This window comes from Pseudorasbora parva, chromosome 11 (assembly GCF_024679245.1).
Source record: "Pseudorasbora parva isolate DD20220531a chromosome 11, ASM2467924v1, whole genome shotgun sequence".
Lineage (NCBI taxonomy): Eukaryota > Metazoa > Chordata > Actinopteri > Cypriniformes > Gobionidae > Pseudorasbora > Pseudorasbora parva.
This window is the reverse complement of record NC_090182.1, coordinates 25,723,515-25,749,950: the sequence shown is the minus strand read 5'-3', so window position 1 is coordinate 25,749,950 and position 26,436 is coordinate 25,723,515. Positions and strand designations below refer to the sequence as shown.

At 38.1% G+C, this 26,436-nt stretch overlaps 4 protein-coding genes across 7 annotated transcripts; 2 read left to right on the top strand and 2 right to left on the bottom strand.

Moving 5' to 3' along the window:
* Positions 1-408: 408 nt before the first annotated feature.
* Positions 409-3,592, bottom strand: nkap (NFKB activating protein). Of its 2 annotated transcripts, XM_067456577.1 has the most exons (8): positions 2,909-3,588; positions 2,747-2,827; positions 2,144-2,208; positions 1,938-2,036; positions 1,817-1,856; positions 1,541-1,729; positions 1,298-1,447; positions 409-835 (listed from the first exon to the last, which is right to left on the bottom strand). In XM_067456577.1, exons 1-8 carry the CDS (start codon positions 3,232-3,234, stop codon positions 661-663), a joined length of 1,125 nt encoding a protein of 374 aa, XP_067312678.1. In that variant the 5' UTR covers positions 3,235-3,588; the 3' UTR covers positions 409-660. The 2 variants fall into 2 exon arrangements, with proteins under 2 accessions (XP_067312678.1, XP_067312677.1); XM_067456576.1 differs by having other exon boundaries at positions 1,817-2,036; positions 2,909-3,592.
* Positions 3,593-4,549: 957 nt separating this feature from the next.
* On the top strand, positions 4,550-8,513 carry zbtb33 (zinc finger and BTB domain containing 33). The gene is made up of 2 exons (XM_067457550.1): positions 4,550-4,706; positions 5,377-8,513. Exon 2 carries the CDS (start codon positions 5,379-5,381, stop codon positions 7,278-7,280), a length of 1,902 nt encoding a protein of 633 aa, XP_067313651.1. The 5' UTR covers positions 4,550-4,706; positions 5,377-5,378; the 3' UTR covers positions 7,281-8,513.
* A 94-nt stretch (positions 8,514-8,607) lies between these two features.
* On the bottom strand, positions 8,608-18,429 carry tmem255a (transmembrane protein 255A). 2 transcript variants are annotated; one of them, XM_067457552.1, is made up of 10 exons: positions 18,124-18,429; positions 17,475-17,617; positions 16,845-16,907; positions 15,227-15,316; positions 15,080-15,145; positions 14,881-14,969; positions 14,596-14,667; positions 14,006-14,168; positions 10,892-11,035; positions 8,608-10,422 (listed from the first exon to the last, which is right to left on the bottom strand). In XM_067457552.1, exons 1-10 carry the CDS (start codon positions 18,176-18,178, stop codon positions 10,279-10,281), a joined length of 1,029 nt encoding a protein of 342 aa, XP_067313653.1. In that variant the 5' UTR covers positions 18,179-18,429; the 3' UTR covers positions 8,608-10,278. The 2 variants fall into 2 exon arrangements, with proteins under 2 accessions (XP_067313653.1, XP_067313654.1); XM_067457553.1 differs by lacking the exon at positions 14,596-14,667.
* A 1,883-nt stretch (positions 18,430-20,312) lies between these two features.
* atp1b4 (ATPase Na+/K+ transporting subunit beta 4) lies at positions 20,313-26,269 on the top strand. 2 transcript variants are annotated; one of them, XM_067457548.1, is made up of 8 exons: positions 20,313-20,809; positions 21,718-21,940; positions 23,429-23,557; positions 23,754-23,867; positions 24,216-24,415; positions 24,649-24,705; positions 24,857-24,949; positions 25,031-26,269. In XM_067457548.1, exons 1-8 carry the CDS (start codon positions 20,744-20,746, stop codon positions 25,190-25,192), a joined length of 1,044 nt encoding a protein of 347 aa, XP_067313649.1. In that variant the 5' UTR covers positions 20,313-20,743; the 3' UTR covers positions 25,193-26,269. The 2 variants fall into 2 exon arrangements, with proteins under 2 accessions (XP_067313649.1, XP_067313650.1); XM_067457549.1 differs by lacking the exon at positions 20,313-20,809 and adding an exon at positions 20,834-21,067.
* The last annotated feature ends 167 nt before the right edge of the window (positions 26,270-26,436 follow it).

Below are 26,436 nucleotides of genomic sequence, written 5' to 3'. Positions count from 1 at the left end.
AAATCCATTCAATGACCAGATTTCCAAAATCCATGGACACTTTTGTCATTCATACTTAACCATCTGCAAAACATAATATTTTTGCAGCACATTTTTTGAATGCACACAATAACACAAACTGATAAATAATACTTTAATGGCACTAATTAATAATACTTTAAAAGCACTGCATTAAAATGAAAAAAGGGGGCATCAAATTTTCTTAAGAAAATTAATATTGTTCCATTATTGTCTTTCAATATTGTATTGAAAGTTCCTGCAATTAGATACACTACAGTACAGATCTTAAAAACAAAGACTACTGTTTAAAAACTCACAAGGGGGGCTAATTAACCACGTACAGGGTTATTACTAAAGAAGGGATACATTCTCATAGTTAATGAAAGTTCCAGCATGACTGCGAGCGGATCATATAACCATTCTGTTTATTGGGGGGTGGGGGTGGGGAGAACGTCACATGAAGGGTATTGTAATTGGTAATGATTTGAGTCTACTGATCACAGTTTATTCCTTACTTGTAATAAAAAATGTATACAACAATTTTAGTTCACAAGCCTCTCACTGTATATTGCACAGGAGAATGCCCAAGCAGAGAAAACTTTATACAAACACATATTTCAGTAAAATGAAAAAACTGAAAATATAATTCTGCAGGTCAGTCTACTTCTCATCTTTGCCTTTAGTTTTTCTGTACACCATTTCCCTGAAGCTGGAAAGGATTTTGCTCTCCCTCTTTCTCCTTTCCTCTTGATTAAAGGATGCAAGCGCTCTCTTCTCATCAGCACTATAAATCTGGTTTTCCTTTCTCAGACGCACAGCCTCCATACGGCGATGTCTGAGGGCATAGTAGCATATAGGGTATAAAAATTTGCATGATACACCTACTGTGTATACACCTAAAGGCATAAATTGCAATTAAATTTTGGGGTCAGAAAGAGTTAATATTTCTTTTCTCACCAAGATTACATTTATTTGATACCAATAAAGTTAAAACATTTTTCCAATTTAAAATAATGGTTTTCTATTGTAATTTTTTTTAAGTGTTTTTTTTTGTGGAAACCACCAAGAAAAAAAAATTCACGACTTATATAGAAAAATATATAGAAAGTTCAATAGAACAGAATAATACAACTGAAATAGAAATCTTTGTAACATTATAAATGTATGAGCACTTTTGATTAATTGAATTAATTGAGTCCTTGCTTAATAAAAAGTATTCATTTATTAAAAAAAAAAAAACCTGACCCCAAACTATTGAACGATAATGTATGTACGTAAACATATAAAAGCTTCACACCTGCTTCCACTCATGACAAAGCCAGATTTCTCAAACTCAGCAATCTCATCACTTGTCAAGCCAATTTCACCTCTTCTCGGAATACGTTTTCCTGCTTTGACAAACTCTGCCATGGCCGCACCTTCACCTGGTAGCAAAGCGTGGCCAAAACTATGGAACAAATGATGAACAGGATCAAACATGATTTAAAAACAGCGACTGTTATAATTAAGCAATAGGGTGGAGGAGGAATCCAATGCTTACTCTAAAGGTTTATCATCTTGGGACAGGTGAGTAAGAGGAGCTTCAGGTCCAACAACATGTTCTCCAACACCAGTCTTCTCCACCCATGAGATTTCATTGACATCCTCTTCTTCTTCCTCTGAATGTTCACTGCTAGAGCTACTGGACTCCTTGTGATTCTTCTTTACCTTCTTCTTCTTTGATTTCTTCCTGTGACGACAAATCATGCTGCTGTATAAAATCATTCAAGCCTTGTTGATTCAATACACTTGCTATAGATGAAATCACAAGTCTTACTTTTTACTTTTCTTCTTTTTCTTCTTCTTTTTCATCTCTTCTGCAAAACAAGCATGTAAACATTTCATATAATCTGACATAAGATTAACACGTTTTAGAACAAAAAATGACTGCCCCAAACCTTCAGAATCACTTTCTGATTCGCTGTCCTCTGAGTGCTTCCTGTTTTTCCTCTTCTTTGATTTCTTCTTCTTCTTCTTTTTCTTTTTCTTCTTTTCCTCTGTGGACATGAAATCAGTCATTTGGAAAAATTCAACAACTTCCAGGTCACGTTCAGTAGACATGCTGTAATACAAAAACTTAAAAAGATTTTAAAGAATCATTTACCCTCTGAACTTGAATCAGAGCTGCTGTTCTTCACATCCGCTTCTACAGGAGTGTGTTCGTCTGAGCTATTAAAAGAGATTAGAGATTGGGTATATGACAGATATACTGTAAATACACTGTTTTAGAGTGTCAACTTGTCACTTTATAGGCAATGTAATTTGATCAGATTAGGGACCTTCCATCGATACTTGCCTATAATTTGATCTAAGCAGTTACATTTTTATCAACTCAGAAATGCAACTAAAATACGACATTAACATAATTGTAACTCAAATCCTATACAGCCAAGAAAATATTTTTAAATAATACAGAAAAATAAACACTCATATTAGGATGGGAAAAATACATTTATATAAAGAAATATAAATCTAAAATATTGAAACTTTATAAATAAAGTTGTGAACATGTAGTAAATATTTGATTACAACTTAGTGACAGTGCAGAAGTGCAGATGCATCAAATTAAAGGTGCATTTTAAAAAATTTATTAATTTTTAATTATGTTGGACTCATTTGTCTGATGATTTGACACACATTATGCTTCATGACACAAATATTATAACAGTATACTGTGAGTAATTATAGGTAATTAATATGTTCTCACTCAGGTTCTCTGACTCTTGGAGAATAGCCCCAGACCTCAGGACATCCAAGTTCACCAATTCTCTCACGTTCCTGCAGACGCCTTAATAGAGAAAACACAAAGAGAATGAATGCCAGACTTTGTATGTCACTACAAACAATGTAGACAACACGCGTGTCTAACCTCGCGATGAAAGCGTCTTGTCTCTGTCGCTGGGCATCATCTCTTTTATCATAGTAATCGGATCTTGATCCTGGGCCGTGTTCTCGGTCTCTCTGGTCTGACCAATTTGTCCGATCTCTTTCTCTTGACCTTGAGCGACTGCGAGAATTGCCAAATCGGAACCGATTTCTGTTCCTTTCTTTGTCGATGTATCTCGATTTGTGGTCGTCTTCGTGGTCGTGTCTGTGGTTCTTAAGCCCTCTGTCCGGTGAGCGGCTGTTGGAGCGGCTCTGTCGGCGTCTCTTCGGGCTCACAGGGCCTGAATATTTTACGTCCAGCTCGGGCATTACTATAATCTGTCGTAATAGCTTTAACGTGTTAATTTAACGACGTTTTGCTTTATTTATATAGTTAGGTCAAAAACGTCGTGTTAATTACATTTTGTTGTCATGTCGCAGTTCACCAAGAACTAGCAAAGCTAACCTAGCCAGATCAACGAGCAGCAGTTTTTAAGTTTTTTTAACTACTGAGACAAATTTTAATTTAAATAAATTATAAATTGAGACTCACCGCGAACCCGGTAAACAAAGCAACGAGAGTTATGGGATCAAAATAGTGTCGTTGACCTACTATATTTGTGTCTGCTCTGCTTGTGTTTACGTTTACGTTACGTTGAATTCTTCTATTATGAACATTTGTGATGTGACAAACGCAATATCACCCCCTGGCGACATGGAAGGTGTGTGTTTTTGACAAAATGGCACTCCAACGTGACTCCAACGTGTTTTGGATTCCCTTTGAGTATATTAAAAATGTATGTTGATTTAATAATTTTTCTTTGCAAGTATGAAAACTATGACAGATTCATCACCTAATAGTCTATGTAAAAGGATGGAAGCTTTGCTACACGTGTTAAAATATTTATTTGGTGAAAAAATGAACAAACCTGCGTGTTCTCCATACCGTTTACAAAATTGCATATAATTACTTATTTCTTTTTAAGCACCTGGCATTTTGTTCATAATTGTCTAAATATATATATAACGTATAGAAATAAATTAATGTTAATATAAGAACAATGTTTTTTTGTTTGTTTTTTTGTTTTTTTAAAACCAACACAAAACCACTGCTAGAATAAGCATTTTTGTAATTTTGATTTTTGGCTAAAAGCAGATTACTCAGTTACTGAGATAAAAACCCTTGTGCAAATTTACTCATTTGACAATCTGCATAATCTATAGTTGCAACAACTGAGACTGTAATACGTTTACACACTATGTAAGCCTATTGGTTATATTCATTGTCAATAAAGCACTTTCAGTTATTAAATGGTTATACAAATTAATAATAATAATAATAATAATAATAATAATAATAATAATAATAATAATAATGTGATTTATTTTTGCATAGTACCAACAGACTCAAAATGGAAAACCTACTTGGTTATTTATTTACAAAATTCGAGACAAAAAACATGATTACACTTTATTTTGTGGTGCCATTGTTACAGTGTAATTATATAAGTACTCAGTATCATGTATTTTTTATCTCGGTGTCTTTGTATATCCGTACTTGTGCAAGTAAAGTTTAAGATAAATCTTCTTGCCTCGCCTCATTAATATTCATCACGCGTATATTGTGGCAGACTGTTGTGCGCGACTCCTGTCGGCTGGTGGAGGCGCAAGCGCGAGACTCGTTCCTCTCACACAAGGAACTCGAGCTCCGTTGTGTTGTCCACGGCAACCGACTCACGTTATCGCTGTCATTATTGTTTCTCTGCAAAGGGAATTGTGGATTTTAACCGGTCGCTCTGCAGGTATAGGCTTTTGAGAATTCAATTCCGAGGTTGGGGGAGATTATAACCATAATTCATCTAATTTAACCTACATACGCGTTGTTCTGCATCATATAGTCAGATAGGCCGCGCGCTGCCGCCAAACCAGGAAGGAGGGTTGAATTGAGCCATTTGTTTTTGTTTCCACATTGACCGACCGCTGCCCACCGGTGTCCTACCAGTTCTGAGTGATATCAAAATGTTGTGGGCTCATAGGAATAGTATTTTGTTTAATCACGTCAAACTAGTCAAAAGCAGTAGTTTTATGTTACTTTTCAAGTCGCATGTCTTTTATGCATGTCTTTTGTTGCTGTACAATTAGCCAGCTAGCGTGCATTTGATTCTCGAGCTTCTACATTATGTTGCCGTGAATTTAGAATTAAAATTAAGTTATATTGAACGTTTAAAGTATGTTTATAACGGCATAATCTGAGGGAGAAAAATAAAATAAAAATATGATTTATTTTTCATTGCCAGACAGCTGAAATGTGTCTCTTGCATACTTGACAGCACAATGTTCAATGGTTTGCATAGTAAATGTAATACAATTTTAACATGTTTTATAATAAAATAATTTTATTGTTATTACTAATCTTTTTTTAAACTGTTAAATTAAAGTACATTCAATTTTATTATACCCTTTTTCTCACAGGCATGTCGAAACTAAAACTAATATCTGCAGCGGACACTCAGTATCCAGCATCCCTGTTGAAGTCCATCAATGATGAGCGACACAGCGGCTTATTCTGTGACATCACCATAATCGTGCAAGACCGCAAATTTAAGGCACACAAATGTGTGCTTTCTGCCTCGAGTACCTATTTCCGGCAACTTCTCTCAGTTTCTGGAAAAGTTTTAGAGCTGAACTTCATCAAGGCAGACATATTCGATGTGATCTTGAACTATATATACACTTCAAAAATCTACAGGGTTCGATCTGACAGGCTAAAGGATCTCATCAGTGCTGGTCAGGCTTTGGGCGTGCCGTTCATAGCCAATTTAGGAACTCCGCTCGCACAAGTCAAGGGATTACCCGGCCTGTCCAAAGAAAGTGACATCAACAGTGTGAATTCCTCTGAGAAAAATGAGACTGGAGCCGAGAATATGCCAATTATTACTGAGACTTTCTCACTATCTGCTGAAGAGTTCAACATGGCAGGTGGTAATACAGAAAAGGAAATAGATTCAGATGATGATGTCCTTTTTGTCTCAAAATCAGAGGCTCCGCAAGCTCAGAAGACCAAGATATCAGATGTTAATAACACAGAAGGAGGACCAGAGGCTAAAAAACAAAAAGTCACAAACGAGGAAAGTATTGCCTCTAAAGATTCAACAGCCCAAGTAGGTAACGACAAGCTTCCTTCTGAAAGGAACACATCTCTTCAAAGTAACCTTGAGCCCCAACCAGATGTCGTGCTCCTCTCAAACCCAGAAACCAGTATCAGTATTCTCACTTCACCAGCAAAAACGAGCTCACACAGTGAGCCCACAACCCCATCTTGTGTGAACAGCCTCCCTTCAGATCCTCACAGCACCTCACTGCCTCTAGACAACAACGAAATACTTGGTGTCCAAAAGAAAAAGGTCCTTCTAGAGCTCTCATCCGATCATCCTGGGAAAATCAGACTATCGGATGTAAGGCCGACATATAGCACCAATAACGGACCAATGCCTGCAATAAACATAGTCCCAGCAGTGTCTACAAAAAAGACGATAACGTTAGACAAAGCTTCGGAAATCGATTCGCTATCGCCGGGCTGTAAAGTATATGCCAATATTGGCGAAAACACCTACGACATCGTTCCAGTAAAAGAGGATGCTGGGGAGGGAATGGCTCCCGGTAGAAAATCGCAAATGCCACAAGATTCTCCCAACATGACCAATACTTCACCTCAAAGAAAGAAAAAATCAAAGCTGGAGCAGGAGGATCACTATGAACTCATCATGGATGGAAAGACCTTTTACGTGTGCATTGTGTGCAAGCGTCCCTATGTGTGCCTGACAAGCCTCAGGCGGCACTTTAACACTCACTCGTGGGAACGGAAGTATCCATGCCATTACTGCAGCAAGGTTTTTGCCCTGGCCGAGTACAGAACCAAACATGAAATCACGCACACAGGCGAAAGACGGTACCAGTGTTTACTGTGCAATGAAATGTTTCTCAATTATCAGATTTTGTCCACCCACTGCAAGCAAATGCACAACCAAGATCCTTCGGGAAGGAAAGAGAAAGATGACTCTTGCAACAACCTGTATCGTCTGCTGCCTTGCAAAACATTGCAGTTCAAACCGTATTCCTTTGTGTCTGAGGAGTCGGGGGGGATTCCGGTGATCAATGAAGATGGGACTGTCCAACATGTAAACTCCGACAAAGAGCACTTTACCAACGAGCCACCATCTAGCCATGGCAAACCTCTGAGCTGGGATGACATCTTTGTAGAATCCGAAGCACAAAACAGGCCGATGGCTCACGTTCGACCAGGACCACGGCCTGTCGACCAAATAAATGCAGAAACCACGAACGAATTTGAGTTTGTTATACCAGAGACGTACTGAGCATGCTTGTTCACTCCTCTGGCTCAGGTGCCTTGTTCATTTGTTCGTGTTTGAATTGAAGGCGCAGGTGATCTTAGTTCTCTGGACCATTTGATTGAAAACTCAACTCTAGTATTCATCAACTGAAAATAGTTTCAAGGTGCTTTATTGTATATTTAGAACAAGTTATAACAAGTTCAGTTTCACAGTCCATTATTGAATCGTTATAATGCTTCATCAGATAATAAGACAAAGTAGATAACACATATTTTATGTACAGCTACATTAGATCTGTGTAGAGCTGACTTTTAATATTTTCTGTTCCTTTTTATGTTCTGGACAGTACAACCATGTTGGAAGTAATAAGTTGGGCTCAAGTACATACTGTTGCAATTTATTACAGTTATTCTTACAATTGTGTAACTTTAATGTGTAAATGCTTTTTGGGAGTGTTACATAAGTGCTAATTCCAAAATTAAATGTAAGAGTGAAATCATCATACTAAATTATTCAGTAACACTTTATTTTAAGGTGACGTAGTAACACGTTACTACATGTGCTTACTATAGTAATAACAGTAAATTATGCATAATTACACGTACCTAACCTTAACCAAACCCTAACTCTATAGGAAGTTCATGTAGTTAATAATATTTCTCTGTACTTATTTGAGTAATAAGTACAATGTAACTATGTCACCTTAAAATAAATTATAACCAATTATTCCTTTCAGTTTCATTTGCAAGAGACGCTAACATTATATGAATTTTCTTGTCGGCTTATTATTGTACTTTTTAATCATTGTTTGGCGCTAGATAGACCAGTCCTGCAGTAAGAAATGGTTTAAATATTTGTATTTATAGTTTTCGGTGTCAGCAGTCCAAGACAGATGGAGTAAATATTTGAAATGTTTATGTCATCTGTCCATTAATTATGTTTTGAGGTTGTTTATTTATATAACATTATGAACATTTGGGACCTGAAGAGAAATATTCATCCCTCGTCGGGGCATGTCTAGAGAAACAAGATACTGTAATGTCCAGGGTAATCAAAGCGTAATGTGGGTAATACAAAGGACCTCTCTTTTTCTGTTTAATATTTTGTATATACATGTATATCATTTTTACAATTATTTTTTCAGCATAGTTTTATAATTAATTAGCTTAGTGGGCTGTGTGAAGAATCTGTGAATACAATGAGATTCCTTCAGTCAGAACTAGTGTTCTAACACCATTATCATGTACATAATAGTACTAAAGACCTTCATTTTAACAGTTTCTTCCCTTTTGGAAACTATTTATTTAGGTCTTAGTGCGATATAGAATGAAATAAAACTTTGAAGAACATACACATTTATTTCTTTTATTTCCAAGAGCATCATGAAAGTGATAGGTATGATACTATTTTCCAGTATGATAACCACCAGTCATTGACATGAGCATTCCTGCCTCTCTAATATATCAGAGTGGATCTTGTCAACAATCATATTATAACACACCAGTTCATGATGCAGGTCAAATGGATTCAATGGCCAAATGCCGGTGGACCATATTTGCAAATGCATGTGTGATAAGAAGCAAAAAACAAAACAAAAAAACAATTCCAGCTATACATTTTATATTTAACAGTACTGAGCTGAACTACCAGTCTTTCATTATAAGATTTCAACATCAAAGGTAAACAATACTTTCAGGTAACATGAACATGGTCAAAAATGAACAATTGAGCTAAGATCTTACTTTATAGCATGTGGCTGTAGTAAAATCACCAGTTGCACTTAAACATCAATCAGGAAGTCATAAAATTGTTGAGTTTCTTGTAATATCTCTACTCACTTCAGAAAAAAGGACAATTTTCTTGATATAAATCGAGCACATAAAGTACAGTGTATACACTTGACACTCATAGTGAACACAAACATGAATACTACAAGTCTTAAGACTCAGTTATGAGAAGACGGTTTGATTGTTGGTTTATGTACAGCATGTACTGCATTGCGCGCGCACACACACACACACACACTGATATCATATTTGCAACGTGGAAACACTTTCTGTACTGAACATATAACATGTTTAAATTAATGTTAATTTATATAACGGTTAGTCTTTTTTACATTCGGTTAGTCCTGTCATTTCTAGACCGAAACAACGGCAAAGCAAAATGGCAGATGAATGTGAGATGTACAGGTTTTGAAAGTCCTCTCATTCTTGTAAGAGCTTATTACTTTTTATCAAGCTAATTATATTTTTGTCACAAAAGATTGTTTGAATTCGTGACATGATTGTGTGGTTGACGTAATGCAAAAGAAACACCACATATTACAGGTTAGATCTTTGATCCTATTAAAGCACTCAGGACAAAAAGTAAGATTCAGCCTAAAAATATGTACACTTCTTTACAATCTAGCTGCCTGAAACAGTTACAAATAACTCAAGTAATTACGTAGAACTGTGTGAATACAGTAAATTCTGAAGACAATAAAGTGCAAATCAATTGCAAGATAAGATATTAGACTCATCCTCGTGCTGAGGAAGCAGATGCGACGCAAAACACTTTGTGCCACTTTGGAAGGGAGAAGTTCACATTATGGAGTTACGCAGAGGAATCACAAGTAGGAGACCCACAGAGGTTACCTATTACAGGAAAAGGCGGTGAACCAGGTGTAGCTGTACCAGAGGCGGACACACATTTTAAGGCTTATCTGTGAACAGTCTTGATCTCATAGTCAGGCTAGTTAAGAGTCCTCTTGGATTGAAACTATAGCATGAACATTTTACACATCAGGTTTGTTGACTTGAGCGAATCTTGTAGGGTTTTAACGTTGCATATTACATTTGCTTTATGGTGATGAGTGCCTGTGGTTAATGTTGTAGTCTCTTTATACTTAACCTGCCACACAGGTGAGCCTCTTCTGCAAAGGTTGTTCATTCAAGAACAATGATTGTTCAATGATGTGGTACACTAATATCCAAAAAAATAACCAAATCCAGGAAAATGTCTTTCTCGGACCGGTCCCTTAGGGGCTGTATGGTGGGGGCTTCTCATCAGGTGGGTAATAAGGAGGAGAATAACGAGGTGGGATCATATTTGGCCACATGTGACTGGCTCCAGACTGGGAATCATCAGACAGACCTGAAGAGTCAGGAAACAAGCTGGCACCCTGTAAAGACACAAGCATGTTCATAGCATACACACTCAAAACATATAAATTATAATCTTTAAGGCTCTTAGTCAGGCTAAAACCATTACAAATGGCATTACTTAAAATAAAATAAATGTTAGCTGAAATAAAATAATTAAAATAAATTATGATAAACATAAAAGCCTAAATTAAATGAAAACTTGGACTAAACTGCTCAATTCATATGAATTTGTTTTGCAATCTCTTCATACATTTTTTGAAGCGACAAAGTGGTAGTTGTGTGGAATGTCAATGGAGGGACAGAAATCTCAGATTACATTTAAAATATCTTAATTTGTGTTTCGGATATGAACAGAAAATTATACATTTTTATCCTTTTATAAATATTATATACATTGTTTATTTGCATACATTTAAAAAAAAACAAATCACTGCTCTAAAGCATGCAACATAACATGGGCTGATAGCTGAAAGTGAATGCGATTACCTGAAGGTCATAGGCAGTGTATGGAGGTAAGCAGGGGGCAGTGTTGTAAAAAGAGTTGTTGGAGGTGGTGGGGCCAGGAGTCTCTGTCGGTGGGGGAATAGGGAGAGGTTCTGGCTCACAAGAATCTGGTGCAGCTGTAGGCATCTTTAAAAAACAGACTCAATGAATATCACCGGTTCTCAGAAATCATACAAAATGCATGTATACTACATGGACAAAGGTATTGGGACACCTGACCAATACACCAACAGGAACAAAAGGTATTAAATGTATTTTAAATACACAGACATTAGTAAGTTCCCCCTTTGCAGCTATATCAACTTGCATTCTTTTGGGTTTTCCACAAGATTATCAGGTGTTTTCAGCCTTGCAGATTTTGTTTGTCTCCCTATATCTTACCTATCCATTTCAGGTCTTGCAGTTTCTACTAATGAGCTGAATCAGGTGTGATAGATGAGGGACACATGTGCATACAAAATGTGCAGGGCTGGTGGTACTCCAGGGCTGTGTCTGAAACCTGGAAAATGTTGCCTCCGGAGGTCACATTTCAAGGCAGGAAGGCATCAAGGCAAGTCCAAATCCAATGCTAGCTTTACTTCCTTCCTCCTGAGATACCTTCATCTGATCCGTTTTTGAAGGCAGCATAAATGTATCCTTCACTGCCTTTGATATCCCACAATCCTGTGCGTTCCATTCGGTGACAGTTGAGCAGAAGCAAAAAGAATGTGTCTGAAAGTTGCGGTTACTAAACATATATTTTGTGTGTATTTTACATTTTGGATCCAACATTTCCACTTCGGATGTCATTTCTAGCGAGAAATTAATGCTGTAGTAATTTAATATGTGTTTAGTTCTACCCTAAACTTGCTTTATTTTGCTGTAGATCATTAAACCGTTCCACTGCCTCAGAAGTCTGTCCGCTAAGTACATTTATGCGCAAAAGAAGGCCTCCATTTCAATTCATCCCAAAGGTTTTTGTGATGTCTTTATGGACCTTGCTTTGTGCACTCGCACAGTCATGCTGAGGCATAAAGGGACTTCCCCAAACTGTTCCCACAAAGCTGGAAGCATAGCATTGTCCAAAATGTCTTGGTATGCTAAATCAATAAGATTTGTCTTCCGTGGAAGTAAGCGGCCTAGTCCAACCCCTGAAAAAAAAACTCATACCATTATCCCTCCTCCACAAATCTTTACAGTTGGCAACTTGGCACAACGCAGTCAGGCAGATAGCCTTCTCCTGGAATCTGCCAGACTCGCTCGCCATCAGACTGTCAAACAAGCATTATTAGTCACTACACAGAACATGTTTCCACTGCAGTCCAGTGGCGGCGTGCTTTATACCACTTCATCTGACACTTGGCATTGCAGTTGGTGATGTGAGGCTTGCATGCAGCTTCTCGGCCATGGAAAACCATTCTACAAAGCTCCCGTAACAAAGTTTTTGTACAGATATTAAAGGTGCCCTAGAATAAAAAATTGAATTAACCTTGCCATAGGGAAATAATAAGAGTTCAGTACATGGACAATCACATACTGTGAGTCTCAAACACCATTGCCTCCTACATTTTATGTAAATCTTGTGCATGAAAAACACCATGGAAAAATAAGTGAATCTCAACATAACGCAAACATGTTTATTATAATCGCATACCGCAAAAGTTGAATTCAAAATCGTTTGTTTGTACGGCCCATTTCAAGCAAGCTTCGCTCAGCGTCTTAAACTGAAGAAAGTGGAAATTACAACTATTCCTGCAAGCAGTAAATAATTTATCCACATATTGACTGTTTAAACAATTTCTGATTAAATTGAAAGTTTCTTAAAGAGACAGCATTGTCTAGATGACGCAAGATGCTAGTACAGTAACAATAGGAAACTCCAAGTACCATACAAAACTAAATAGTGTGTCTAATGACAAAGGTTAATATTATTTTGTATTACAAAATACAACCGTAGATCCGTATGTCATACTACATTAGTTTAGTTGCTTACAGATCGCTCACTCGATCCTTCTAGCTAACGTCACCTTCTCCACCATATAAGTTAAAATGAAAGTCATTTGACAAGGCTTCTATTCATTTTGTAAAAAATATATATTAATATTTTTGAGAACAGAAGTATGATGTTTTTGCATGCTTGTATTAAGAGTACATCACAGTCACTGTGTAGCCTACATTGTGACTATCGTTGTATAAACATGCAATATCGTTGACGAAAAAAGACGAGTCTAAAATGTGTGTGTGTGTGTGTGTGTGTGGGCATTGCAGGAGCGTTTGTGATTGCAGTTGCCAGATTTCAGTAATTTAAATCCCACAATCAGAGCTTTTCTGTAAAAAGAACACATACTATCAGGTGTTTTACCTAAACGTGTAATCTGGCAACCATATACACGCAAGATGATCTGAAAACACCAATAAACAAGTAGGCTGCACTTTAGCAATCTCCATTTGAGATGTTCTGCTTAAAGTGTCATTCAGTCGATCTGTGTTCTGTCAGGACTCATGAGCCGCTTTGCTGAACAACTGAACTTGTGTGAGCTGCTGAAAAAAGCCAATCAGAGCAGAGCCAAACATTAATATTCATGACCCTTCCAAATACGGCAAAAACAGACCATTACATCCTAGAGACAATTTCTAGGGTTGTAGATGGACCTGTAAAACTGTATCTGGACAATTTTTGCCCTTAAATAAGCCACATACCCTCTATGTAGATATCAGAGAACAATTAACATATTGTTTCAACTCATTCTAGGGCACCTTTAAATGCCAGTGGAAGTTTGGAACTCTTCAGCTATGGAATCACCTGGCGACTTTTATGCACCATGCAGTTTAGAACTCGGTAACCCTGTTCTGGGACTTTATGTGGTCTTCCGCTTAGTGGCTGAGTTGCTGAACGGTTCCACTTTCTAAAAATCTTTACAGTTGGCTGTGGAATATCTAGCAGGGGTAAAATTTCATTGAACTGCAGCAGCGCACCTAGCCATGCAAACGGACATTTCATCCACCAGCGGCAATGGTCTGATTAAAAAAAATCTGAATTCAATAAGTAATAGTTGTGTTCCATTACTTTTGTCCATATAGTGTATAAAAGTAGTTTGCACTGCATTTCAATCTCACCATATCCTTGAAGCCCCCCAGCACTGCGGCGGTGATGATGCCCAGGAACAGAGCTACAATGTTGAGAATGGTAGCAGACCACAGAAGGTGGTAAAGGTGGACAACATCCTGGCAGCTCCGCACCTCTGTGTACTCGTGGTACCCTCCTCGCAATTCCACTCGACTGAGATGATGAGGAGAAGAAACATATTATAGCAAGAAATTCATAAAAGAAATAAGACATATAGTGGTGACAGGCAGAGCAACAAAAGAGGTAAAGCATGACAGAACAGCGATTCGTGCAAAATAATAGAATAAAACCATCTACATACCAGTGCACATCACTCTTAAGAAGAGCATGAAATGGATAAATATATCCAATATCCTTATTTAAGCTCACTGTCATCAAAGACTCTTTACACGTAAACCTAAATTATTGCTGTCTCTCCTCACCTGTGAAACAGGAACGCTTAATCTTAGTTCCTTTCATTTCATCAGTAAAGTAACTGTACATCAAGTACAGCCACCGTATGCAGCCACACTTAGTAGTTTAAGAACAACAAATAATGGGCTGTCAATGTCATTGAGGGGCTAAAAGTGGAAAGACCTACTTCCAAATCATGGAGGATTTCCTAAATTTTTTCAAAACATCTTTATTCTGAAGTCCCATAAGAGGATGCTCTCTGAAACATAAATAAACACAAACGTTCTTTCGAACAGAGCTGAATTTCAGGGATAGAAGCACACACCATACAAGCAAATATAAACCAGAAATTAACCAAGGTCAAACAAAGCATAGTTGTTGTTGTTCGTTTTTTTCTCTTTCAGATCGGCCTGTTCGCAGAAAATATTCTAGGAGGAATATATCCAAATGGGACTCGCTCACACACACATACTTGCCACAGTTGTAAAGGTCGCAGCAGTAGCAGGTGTTGCTCTTCACGCGCAGGTTACAGGAGACCCGAGACGCAGTTTGACAGTGGACCTGCAAGACAGATGTGTTTTCTAAATGGGATCCCACTATACTAGTACATAACCCTCAAATTCCGAGGCTTGTAAGTTGGTGAAAGCACTTCTCTCAGGTTGGCGACTCACATCTAAATCAAAAGCAGTCCCACTTGAGTAATATTCACATCGGCCAGCATATACAGGTCTGAGGTCCTTTAAAACAACAACAGCAGTATGTCATGACAATGCTTTCACTACAATGCATTTACAATAAAATGGAGTGGAAGGACTTACTATATGTCTTGCAGCAAAAACACCATCCACTATAGCACAACAGAAGGCTGCCACCACACCAAAGCTGATAAAGACAATGGAGGCCACCAGCTGTAAGCAGAACAGCAATGTCAACCTATTCTCCTGCTGTAGTAGCTCAATGCACGTGCATTCACACCTGGGCACTACTACTAAGATCTTGTAGATGTGTCTATAATGGGACATGGAGATAGTGTGGTCTGATAGGATTCTTCCTTAGTGCCACTTAACTTTACTTATTTCTCTGCCTTTTCACAACCAGCTATTTAGTCACGCCATTCGGCCTTTATTCTAAAGCACTTTACAGAGGCATCTATCTTATGGCTTTGTATAATACAGGACAACAAAAACACATTTATTTGCCCATATCTGATCTGTTATACTTGATATAACCTAATCTAAATAAATCCATCGCAAAATAATGAATTTCTTTCCTAGAACCCCCCTCCCCCACACACACACACACACACACACACACACACACACACACCACCACCATTAACAACAAACATAATTAATATATATTTTTAAGAAATTAAAGCGTTTATTTAACAAGAATGTGTTTAATTAATAAAAAGTGACAGTAGAGACTATATTATAATGTTACAAAGATTTCAGTTTCAAATAAATTGCTGCTGAAAATTCAGTTTTGCCACCAAAGGAATAGATAGATTATATTTTAAAATGTAATGAAACAGAAAACCACTATTTTAAATTGTAAAAACACTGCACAATTTTAATCTGCTGTATTGTTTATCAAATAAATTCAGCTTTGGTGAGCATGAGACTTGGTGACCAGAGATGATTTATATTTTATTAATACAATTTATGTTACCATTGTAACAGTAGGAGTGAAAAGTCTTAGTATTTGGTTTGTCTCCCTTTTGCTTTAATGACAGCAGCACTAAAGCAGCATACACTCTGATGATTATGTTCAGCATGATTTGAAAATGATCCAAAGAGCATCTTGTGCTTTAACAGAAACAAGAACATCTGACTGCCTGTAGAAAATGATATGACATGCTCAATTTTACAAATTTGCTTATTTGATTAGTGACCTAAATATAGTGCCGAAATGTCAACTCTTCTTTCTTGTTTTTACATTGTTCAAAAATGAAACATTGTTTATCTCCAAGTAAAAAAAAAAAGATTGTCTAATTCCCAGACTTCTGGACTATATGCTCTAACCACGTCCACTATAAGGGTGAAGTGTTTATTCTGCGCTCTCCCAGCAATAATTGTTCCTGTGTGTCTATGATCTGGCCAGCCATGCCATCCTCATGCATTCTTTATTTGGATTGTGCCACCTCCTATTCCCTCTGCACTGCAATGGCTTCTGAACATTCCTGCATGGACATCCATCCCACTCCCCTTACACTGAGCTATTTCTGGGTGCTTCTCACCACAAGGCCTGCAACATGCCCTGCTATTCGAGCTCGAACCTGTGAGCCCTTTCTGCCATTATGACATGACTAAAAACAAGCAGTTGATTCTTGGAAATGTGTTTGTTTGTGCGGGCATTTGGTTAAAAAAGTCAATTGGATGACAGAATGCACAAGCACAGAATCCAATATGAGCAGTGTAATGAAAGACTCCTTACCATCTGCCTCTTATTCTCTATCAAATGGGCGCCAATGATTCCCAAAAAGGACCCGAAGCCGAGCTGAAAATATCACAGGGGGAAACTCTATCATGATGCAAGTCTACATAAAATATAAACCTATGTCATAGTCTTAAAGGTAGATGACCTCACTCAATTACAATCCCACATACAATATCCCATTGCCACAAAGCCTTTTGTCTTTCTTCAAGCACTATGGTTTATTTTATGGTGTGATCAATGGCCAAGTTGAAAGCTATTTACGCAGTCTGGCCATGTCACTTGCATATAGTATTTCAAAACAGTCAGTCCCTGCAGAATACCAGGAAAACACCTGTTACTTGTACAAAACGTTCTGGATTATTATTTAAGCTTGCATGTTTCTCCAAGAGTGTTGAACATAATGATACTTGCGGTTGAACAATGAATGGATGACTGGATCACTCAGTTCAATCTTACAGTAATGAGGTAATGGCCACCGGTCACCATAATGGTGGGCCAAGCGGAAAATAATTAAACATGAGGCCTTTTCCTCCCCACAGTGCTTTACATCACAAACTCATTTATAGACCAAGATAATGGTTTGCAGTCTGTTCAGCACATGACTATGAACATTAGAAACATACTTACAATGACTCCTGGATAGTAGCCACCAACAGTGATGTTTTGTGTCCTGGTGGTAGCGGCCAGACCAAAGACCAGGATGAGTATGGAGACAATTAGGAGCATTACTGTAACTATGATGGACTTTCTTTTCCTTCTCTTAAACGATCCTGTAAAAGACAACGGATTTGGAAGCTGCCACAGCACAACACACCCATCCCTTGGGCAACATTTTGTTATCATTGTTTTATTTTAGGCACGTTTGATTTGGGGTAATGCAAACAAAACAATCATGTCGATAGTACCATTAGCTGCAAAGGCTCTGCCACAACCCAGAAACCCAGATTAATGTTGGTACTATGTGTTGTAATATGAGGGTTTTCTGTCACTAAACAAAATACAAATTAACTTTACAAGTCGCATGCAAATAACATAATAGTCCACAAATGTTTGTGTATTTTCATTAATATTAGCCTATAGATAAATGTTCTAACGACATTCGTTGGGGACACACGTACACAATGTAGGTTACGGGACGCTTATTTCTCTGTGCTGCAAGCCTGTTATTATAATTACTATGAATAAACGTAGCTAATCGCATTTAAATGTAAATACAAGCGTAAATTGTGTTTCGCAAGACTGTAGGCGCAGTGAATGCCATTGACCTTGTACTTACCCATCGCATCAGAGATAGGTATACCGCTGCCTTGCGCATTCAGCCCCGCTGGCATTGTAACGTCAGGATTTGCAGCATTAGCCGCAGTTATGACTCCAAGTCAAAAACAAAGAACGCAGTCAATGAGACAGTGATGCCTTCCCTCAGCGTTAATGACAGGAAACTCTTTTCTTGCCGTGGCATTCTCTAACACCACGCGTCGCCCTAGCCGCTCTTCTCTCATCAGCATCTGGGTCTGTTGTTCATGAATCCGCCTGCCCTCATCCCATCAGCAGAACGCCGCACGGAGAACAGCACTGCGCATGCGCGAGGCAGAACCCATAGCTGTTCTAGTCAACATAGCAGGACGATTGAAAGTGCGACTCGTTTTGATTCGGTTCTTTCAAACAGTCCGTTTAAGATAACTAGTTCAAAATAGATTCAGATGTTTGGCATTTGGAACGTAAATAGCATATAATCTGCATTTACAATAAACATTACTACAGCTAGATCTTTCTTCTCAAAATCTCTAATAAAACAACAACAACAACATATAGGCTATGTGGTGATAACTGTCATTAAACAAAGAAATGATAATTTCAACCCTCTAACAGTAAATCTATCACAACATTATCACACGGGTTTTCAAACTGGGGTCCCCCGCAGGTCGCAAGAGAGGCGGTCCGTGAAAAAGTCTGGAAAAAGCTGTAAAAATAAATAAATAGATTAAAATCAAACGAGTGGTAGTGGTCTAAAGCAATACATTAAATAAAATTCAATGAGTTTTATTAGCCTAATATAGCCTACAGGCCTAAATTAAATTAGAAAGGAGATTAAGGACTCCAAAAATCTCCAAAAAACGACAAAATGTGGAATTTGTAGACTATGTAGTTTCAGCAGTGTAGAGGAAATCGCTACATAACTGAATAATGTTTCACCTGTATGCGTGCAAAATAACAGACTGAATAGCTACATGAAAATGCCTTAGCATAGCTATATAGAGAATTATAATTTTGCTTTCTCGACTATTTATGTCTCCTGAACCAGAAATATCAAAGTAATGAAAGTGCGCCATCAACTGGTCTTTTGAACAAACACAAAAAGTAGGCTAAATAATACTAATAATACTAGCCTACTACTAGGCCTAGGCTACTATTAATATTAATATTAGCCTAATATTAATAACGTTTCAGATGGGTTTCATAGTAGGCTAGGCCTAGGCTAATTTCCCTCAATATTAAAACAATTCCCGGATTATTTGCAGGTCTGCATTTTTGTTTAGCCGGCTCACTCAGGCTCATATGATGCACAAACAAACGATTAATCTACTGAGATGCAGAGTTCAAAAAATGTGAAATTTCCGTTTTTTTTGTGTGTGTTTTTTTTTTTTTTTTTTTGTGCGTTTTGCTTAATTGCTACTACCCAGAGTTAGCCTGTAAACTCTATATAGGGTTGTGTTTACCGGTAAGTAGCCTAAATTATATTGACTGGAAGTTAGTCTAATATGCTCGATCACCTTTTTTTTACACAAGCACGCAAGCAATCATGGCTAACTAGGAATTAAACGCGACGACAGGCTATAACATAATCGGTGTTCTTCCAGCCTAGTTTTGTCACAAAGTAAATTATTGCATTTGCTCGTTTCAGTCCTTGATGGTCTTTCTTTGAATGACCTGCTCTCCACCAAAGAAGCAGAAAGAACCAGACAAGACCGAATTTTCCATGACGCGAGTTCTTTTCAGGTTTAAAAAAATCAGCGGGTTTAGGGAGCTCAACGTGATCTGTGTACAAATATTGAACTTGATGACAACTTTATGAATTTGCTGCGCTTTTGACGCCAACACAGACCAAAGAGGGCCTATATTTCACAATTTTGCGTGTCTCCTGAACGCATTATGTAATGCGCGAGAATAGCCATACCCTCTCCAGTTTAACAGTCAATGGGGATTGTTTAGTGAAGTGTCCTGCATACTTAAACTTGCTGTTCTAATGTAGCTAGTTGCTGATGCAGTAGGCTACTTAGTGATTGACAACGGCAAATGCAGATCAGAGCAGAAATGTATAAAGCTGTGGGTCTTTGCATGGAGCTTGTTTCAGCAGACCATGAGCCTATGTGGTGTGCGTGTGCAGAATTCCACACAACACCAAACGAAGCTGTTGCCAAAAGAACTCCACTTTTTATCCCACCCCCACTTTCCCTCTTCAGCTCAACTCCATTCACTATGATGCTCGACTCCTAACAAGAAGCTCCTCCGCACCCGACATCCGTTGTAAGGGGGAAAAACTCAATGAAATTCACGAGCAGTTCTTGAGCAGAATTAACGTGTGTTCAGTCAGCATACAGTGAACTTGAAGACATCCCGCAGTGCCTTCATCAAGACATTATTTCGGGGGGCAGTTTGAGCATTGAGATTTTCCTTTCCCCCCATTTCTTTCCTGAAGACATCGAAATATTATCTTCTCATCTTCACTTTAAAAGAAGAAAAAGAAGAAGAGAGATTGAACATTTATTTGACACAGTATTTGACTTCCTTGAACTGCTGCAGACTTGATTCGTGGACTGAAATCTCTCAGTAAATCGCTTGGACCGCTCGTATATGTGATTGGTTTAACAAGTACCTTTATTCTTCAGTGAGAGGTCATGGAGCGCGACTCTACCGCGGGAGGGGCGGAGGACCTGCTCCTGGACGACAAAGTTTCAAAACTGGCAAGTGACCATAACCACAATGCACCGGAGTAATGTGGTTACTTTTTTATTAGGGATGAGGGCATTGTAATGACCATGTCTTGCTGGATTAGTGCTCTATAGCCTATGAGATAAAGTAAACATAATAGTGGATACACTTTTTAAACCAGTAGCTAGCCTAGGTCAAATGTTTTGTATCATTTTTTACATTCATTTTTAATTCATTACTGGTACAGAAGGAGTATCACCAAAGCGTTTCACCTGCTCATCATTATTTAGGTAAACTAACATTGGTAATTATTCATCTTTATTGGCTTATAATTAAACGTGTTGGTTGTAGTAGAGGCATTTGAAATACCTCCGGTACCTTAAGAAACTGTTTCCATCTGAACTGTTAAAAATGACTATTGTTGATGTAACCTAATGTGTGCGGTTTGACTCAATTACATATTAAATAGCCTATTTCATGTTTGTTCACAATGCAATAATTTTGAAAGAATTCTCTATGTAGAAATTAACATCAACCTAGATTAATAAATGTTGCAGAAGTATTTTTAAAGTGTATTTAATGTCTCCTGATATTGAGAATGAGTGTGTAACATCTGGCTGAAGATTGACCCTGCCGATCTTGTGCAGCTGTGAGAGGTTAGATCTCCCAACATGGGTCAGCGAGTGTGTGGGTCCTCTTCTGCCTCTCATAGATCAATGGGATTCTGAAACTTCTTTCATTCACACTGAATGAGATCCTACACTTGCTTATAACTGTTTGAAGATAAATATCTGAGCATCAGACAATATTATCCATATTAAAGTGAGTTGTTAAGTGTTTAATGCTTGTTGCAGGATACTTTTTTACACTACTTGCACTATGTAAATTAAGAAACATATTTGTGAATGCTATTTTTTTTAACTTTCCATGTTGTCTTTAGCGTGCAGGATCACTTCATAAACACGAACTAGCTGAGGCCATGGAAGTGGAACAGGAAGGACTGGTAGAACATCAGCCTCTGGAGCAGGATGACCTTAACTTTGAGAAATGGAAGCCCAAGCCAAAGCCCAAGAGGACGCTGCATGAGAAAATCGACGACCTAAAGACTTACCTGTGGAACGCAGAAACTAAGGAGTTTATGGGCCGCTCGGGGAAGAGCTGGAGTGAGTAACAAGACAAAATTATATTTGAATGTACACCGTGAGATAACAGTTTTAATGGCAAAACAAAGGGGATTTGTCTGTGGGTGAGGGAGTGCATCTAAATTGTACTTGGACTGTAAACAAAGTCCTCAATTAGTGAAGTTCAGTCTCGCCGTAGAAGCAAAGGCAAGTGAGACCATTGCTTATTGTTTTCGCTCATTATTTTCCATTTTTAGTGGAGTTATTTGTAGTGAGAATGAGTTGCGGGGATGAAGAGGGAACGAATTGTGCTTCTGCTCGCTTAGTCAAGTGTGTGTGTGCGTGTACACGCTGTCAATGTGTGTGCATGTGTGTGTGCATGTCCAAAATTACTGTTTACTTAGGTGCACAGATAGCTTAGAGACATCTTGACAAAAACAGACTGCCTGGGGAATGGTCCTCAGTGGGAGAGCGAATGTCACAGTCCCTTTGCTGGCCTGGGATCACATTCCATTTACCCCTACCGTGCTTTCCTCTCCCTCTTTCCCAAAGCCCCCTTGACCTCCAGATATCCCCCAACACGCTCTCAGATCTACGGCACAATTTAACTTGTAGTGTTTTTTTTTTTTGTGTCCGAGCTCAGAACTTTTTTGGCAGCGAGCATTTCCTGAAGAAGTCCGATGATGACAGAGTGGCCAATTGCTGCCGCTAAACGTCCCGTTGCTTAGCAACGCAGCAAATTCCCATTGGGACGAGTACTTTAAACAGCAATATGAAAGTTTCTTGGGGATAGCAGAGGAAAATGTCAGTGCAGCAATGCATTCGTATTAAGTGCAGACGTAATGCAACATCTCCACGCTTTACATGGCCATGATATGATGGGGAATGTGCTTGAGGTGGATTAAATAAACAGCCGTAGTCTTCCTTAGGGCAGGGGAGGGGCTGCTGGAGCGCTGTGATGCGTGTCCCATGAAAGGAGAGTGCAGAGGCCTCACAATGCCAGAATGGGGTGATGGGGCTCCTTGGAGCTGGCCGTGGCTCTGTATGGCTGCAAAAGACCGTCACTATGATGGCAACCGGAGGTTCACTGTGTTCCTGAGTGAAAGGACAGCTGGGAGAATTTTCACTAAGCTCAAACAGAAAGGCCTTTGTGGCAGCTAGTCCCTGCAAAATTGTCTGCGCAGCAAAAGCCATTTCGTTTGACGACATGTCCCATTTTATCAGCTGTTAATGGAGTCTTAATTGAAAATTAAAGGACAATGGTTGCACTCGTTTTTTTTTTTTTTTTTTTTCAGCTTTCAGTTACATTGACTTTAGTGTCTTATCTTGGATCACAAAAAGGACTACTAACAAATGAAAAAGTTTAGTTTTCAATTGATAGAAAGAAATTCTGTTTTAACAAAATGTGTTATCCTGATCACACATTCTATTAATGCCAATTCTTTGATATGTGAATCAGTTTTTTTTTTTCAAGGGGGTTCCTCAATGAAATCTTGCTTTATTCATGTCTTTTTTCTATCCTTTTTTCAGGTCTTATTCTGCTCTTCTACTCAGCATTATACATTTTCCTCGCGGCTATGTTTGCTGGTTGTATGTGTTGCCTGATGTGGTCTATAAGTCCATATGCTCCCACCTACAATGACAGGGTGATGCCACCAGGTTGGAAAAATCAGCATTTTACTTTATGAACTTTCAAAAAGCATATATACATTTTAAATGATGATTAGAAATAAAAAAGTATTTTAATCATTATTATACTAAATTACATTATTATATAAGTACATAAAGAAAATTCTAATACAGAAGCTCAATACGATCATTCTTAAGGTTCATAATCTTCTCTGTCTCCTGGCAGGTATGACAATGTCACCTCATGTAGATGTAGCTCATGGGTTTGAGATTGCCTTCAACGCCTCTGACCAAAAATCCTGGAAGAAGTATGCGAGAGCACTGGAAGCCCATTTGAAACGTAAGACCTGCATGAGAGAACTAGTTGAACAACTGTGGTTGTTGAGTTTGGTTTTACACACTTTAATAGAGAAGTTACGTTTTCTGTTCAGCAGGCACGGATTCAAATAGCTCCAGCACGCTGTTTAACAAGTCCCGCTGTCTATAGAAATACTGACAAGGAGGGAAACCCTTTTATGCACTCAGTGTAACTGCTCAGTGCTGCCAGGGCCCCACTTTTTGTGCTTGCCTGTAAGTTGTAGAGGCCAGGCTGGGCGACAGCCATTGTTTAGTTAATTTATGTTCTCTCTCTCTGTCTTTTTTCTCTTCCATGTCTTTTATTACGGTTTCCCGCCATGGCCATATCCAGCCTATGAGGATAAAGTGCAGGATAGGCGGAACATTCCATGCAAAGGAAATACGTATTTCATGCAGGATGACTTAGAGGAGAGTGCCGAGCGCAAGGCATGTCAATTCAAGAGATCTTCGCTGGGCGAATGCTCCGGCATGCAGGACAAAGATTTCGGATACTCGAAGGGAAAACCCTGCATCATTGTCAAAATGAATCGGGTGAGGTTATAATAGTGTGGAGCATACTATTAAAAAAATATTTTTTTTGCAGAATTCCTTCCCCCACCCCCCACTCTCTCCTAAAAACAGACTAAATATCTGAAGCTCTAGTGCCATCTTGTGGTTAATATAAGCAATGACTAAATGAACATATCCTGCAGTTTATAATATGATCAGTCCAATCTCAGTGGCTAGTTAAGTTGTATGTAAAACGCTTGACTGTTTTCTGACAGATTCTCGGGTATCTGCCTGGTCAAGGCACTCCAGTAAACGTTACATGTGGAGTAAAGGTAATAAATAATGACCATCATAGTCCATCTATACTGTATAATTAGTTATACAATAAATATACAATACACCAATGTATTACATAACCCAATTTCTTTGCAGCATTTGTCATTGTGAAGTAACAATTGTGGATGTTCTCTAATGTTTTTCTAGAAAGGGTCAACTGAAGGCCTCGGAGAAGTCGAGTTCTTTCCACGAAATATCTTCGACTTGCAGTACTATCCCTATTATGGGAAACTGAGACATGTAAGTGATCCTATTTCACATCTCAGAATTCGTTATAATTTAAAAACATTTCATAGCATTTTTCACCATTTCTGCAAACAGGTAAACTACTCTTCCCCATTGGTGGCGGTGCGCTTTTCTGGAGTCCAGTCTGACACCCAACTACATGTTCAATGCAAACTAAACGGCAAGGGCATCATCAACGATTCACCAACTGACCGTTTCCTGGGTAGCGTGTCTTTTACTTTACAAGTGGGTGCGTAGGTTCGCAGTAGACCTAGAGAAATTGAAATTCAAATTCTCAGAGTATGTTATAATGAATGAAATAGCACACTGGGTGCTGTCTTTACCCATTAGCCCTCTGATTACGCCTCCGGCAGCCACTGTGCTATTCGTGTTAGAGCTGTGTTGCTACACTACTTCTTCAAACAAGGGATTTCCCAGTAAGCAAAGACTGAGATTTATAGATCACATTCAGTAACGTAACATACAGTACCCAGCCACTAGAGACTCACACCTGCCTGGATTTCATTATTGGATAAAATGAATATATGGAAAGATGTCCGAATACGTAGGTCGCCATAGCTATTGAGGCATAATCACTCAAACAGTCTACAGTGAGACGTAGGCAAACCAATGCTCTAGATCTGTGTAGATTGTAGAATTAACATGTATTAAACCTTTTCGATCAGTTATTTTGGTAATTCAGATGTGTATATAACACATTAAAACAATTTATTTTTTATTTTTATGTTTTTCTCCGTTAAGTCACTGTCTCCAATAAATTCCCCCCCAGATGAAAAAAAGGCAGAAAACAACTTAACATTATCCTTCTACTTGCTCATTTAATGGAATAACAATCAGATGTGGTTTAGAATTAATAATTGATTGTACATTTTTGGACTAAATTTTTTTCTTTTATTTTTTGGATACTAAATTTTGATTCCAGAGGCAAATGTATTTACTGAATTGTGGGACAGAAATCCCATTCCATAATTTTCAGAGCTTCATAATTAAATACAAGTTGATCTTTATTTTGTCGAGCATGCAACCAACACTTCTTAAAAACATAATTTCACATAATTCATCTCTGAGTGAAAATATCTGCTCAGTTACCTGTAAGAAGGATTTCAACAGTATTATTTATTAATTGTATTTGAATATATTGACATGGTAAAAGCAATGTAATATTGAGATGGAATTTGGTAACTGCACATCTTTGTTATACAGTAAATACAATGAAATATCCACTGGCTGACAAAGATTTTCCAGCTCATGTTTTTAAACGCACTCATGTTCTAGCATAAACAATAAAGATGGACGAGAATTAACGGAATCAAATCTTTCTGCTCAGTTTTCCATTCTCTTTAGAAGTAGTATCAGTGGTGTTTTGTAAATGACGCCTCTTATATAAATTGCATGTGTGCTTTTGTAGGATAAATGACAATGTAACTCCATAAATCGCATGAACAGAAAAACGTCAGCACTATACTCATATGCATCTATAA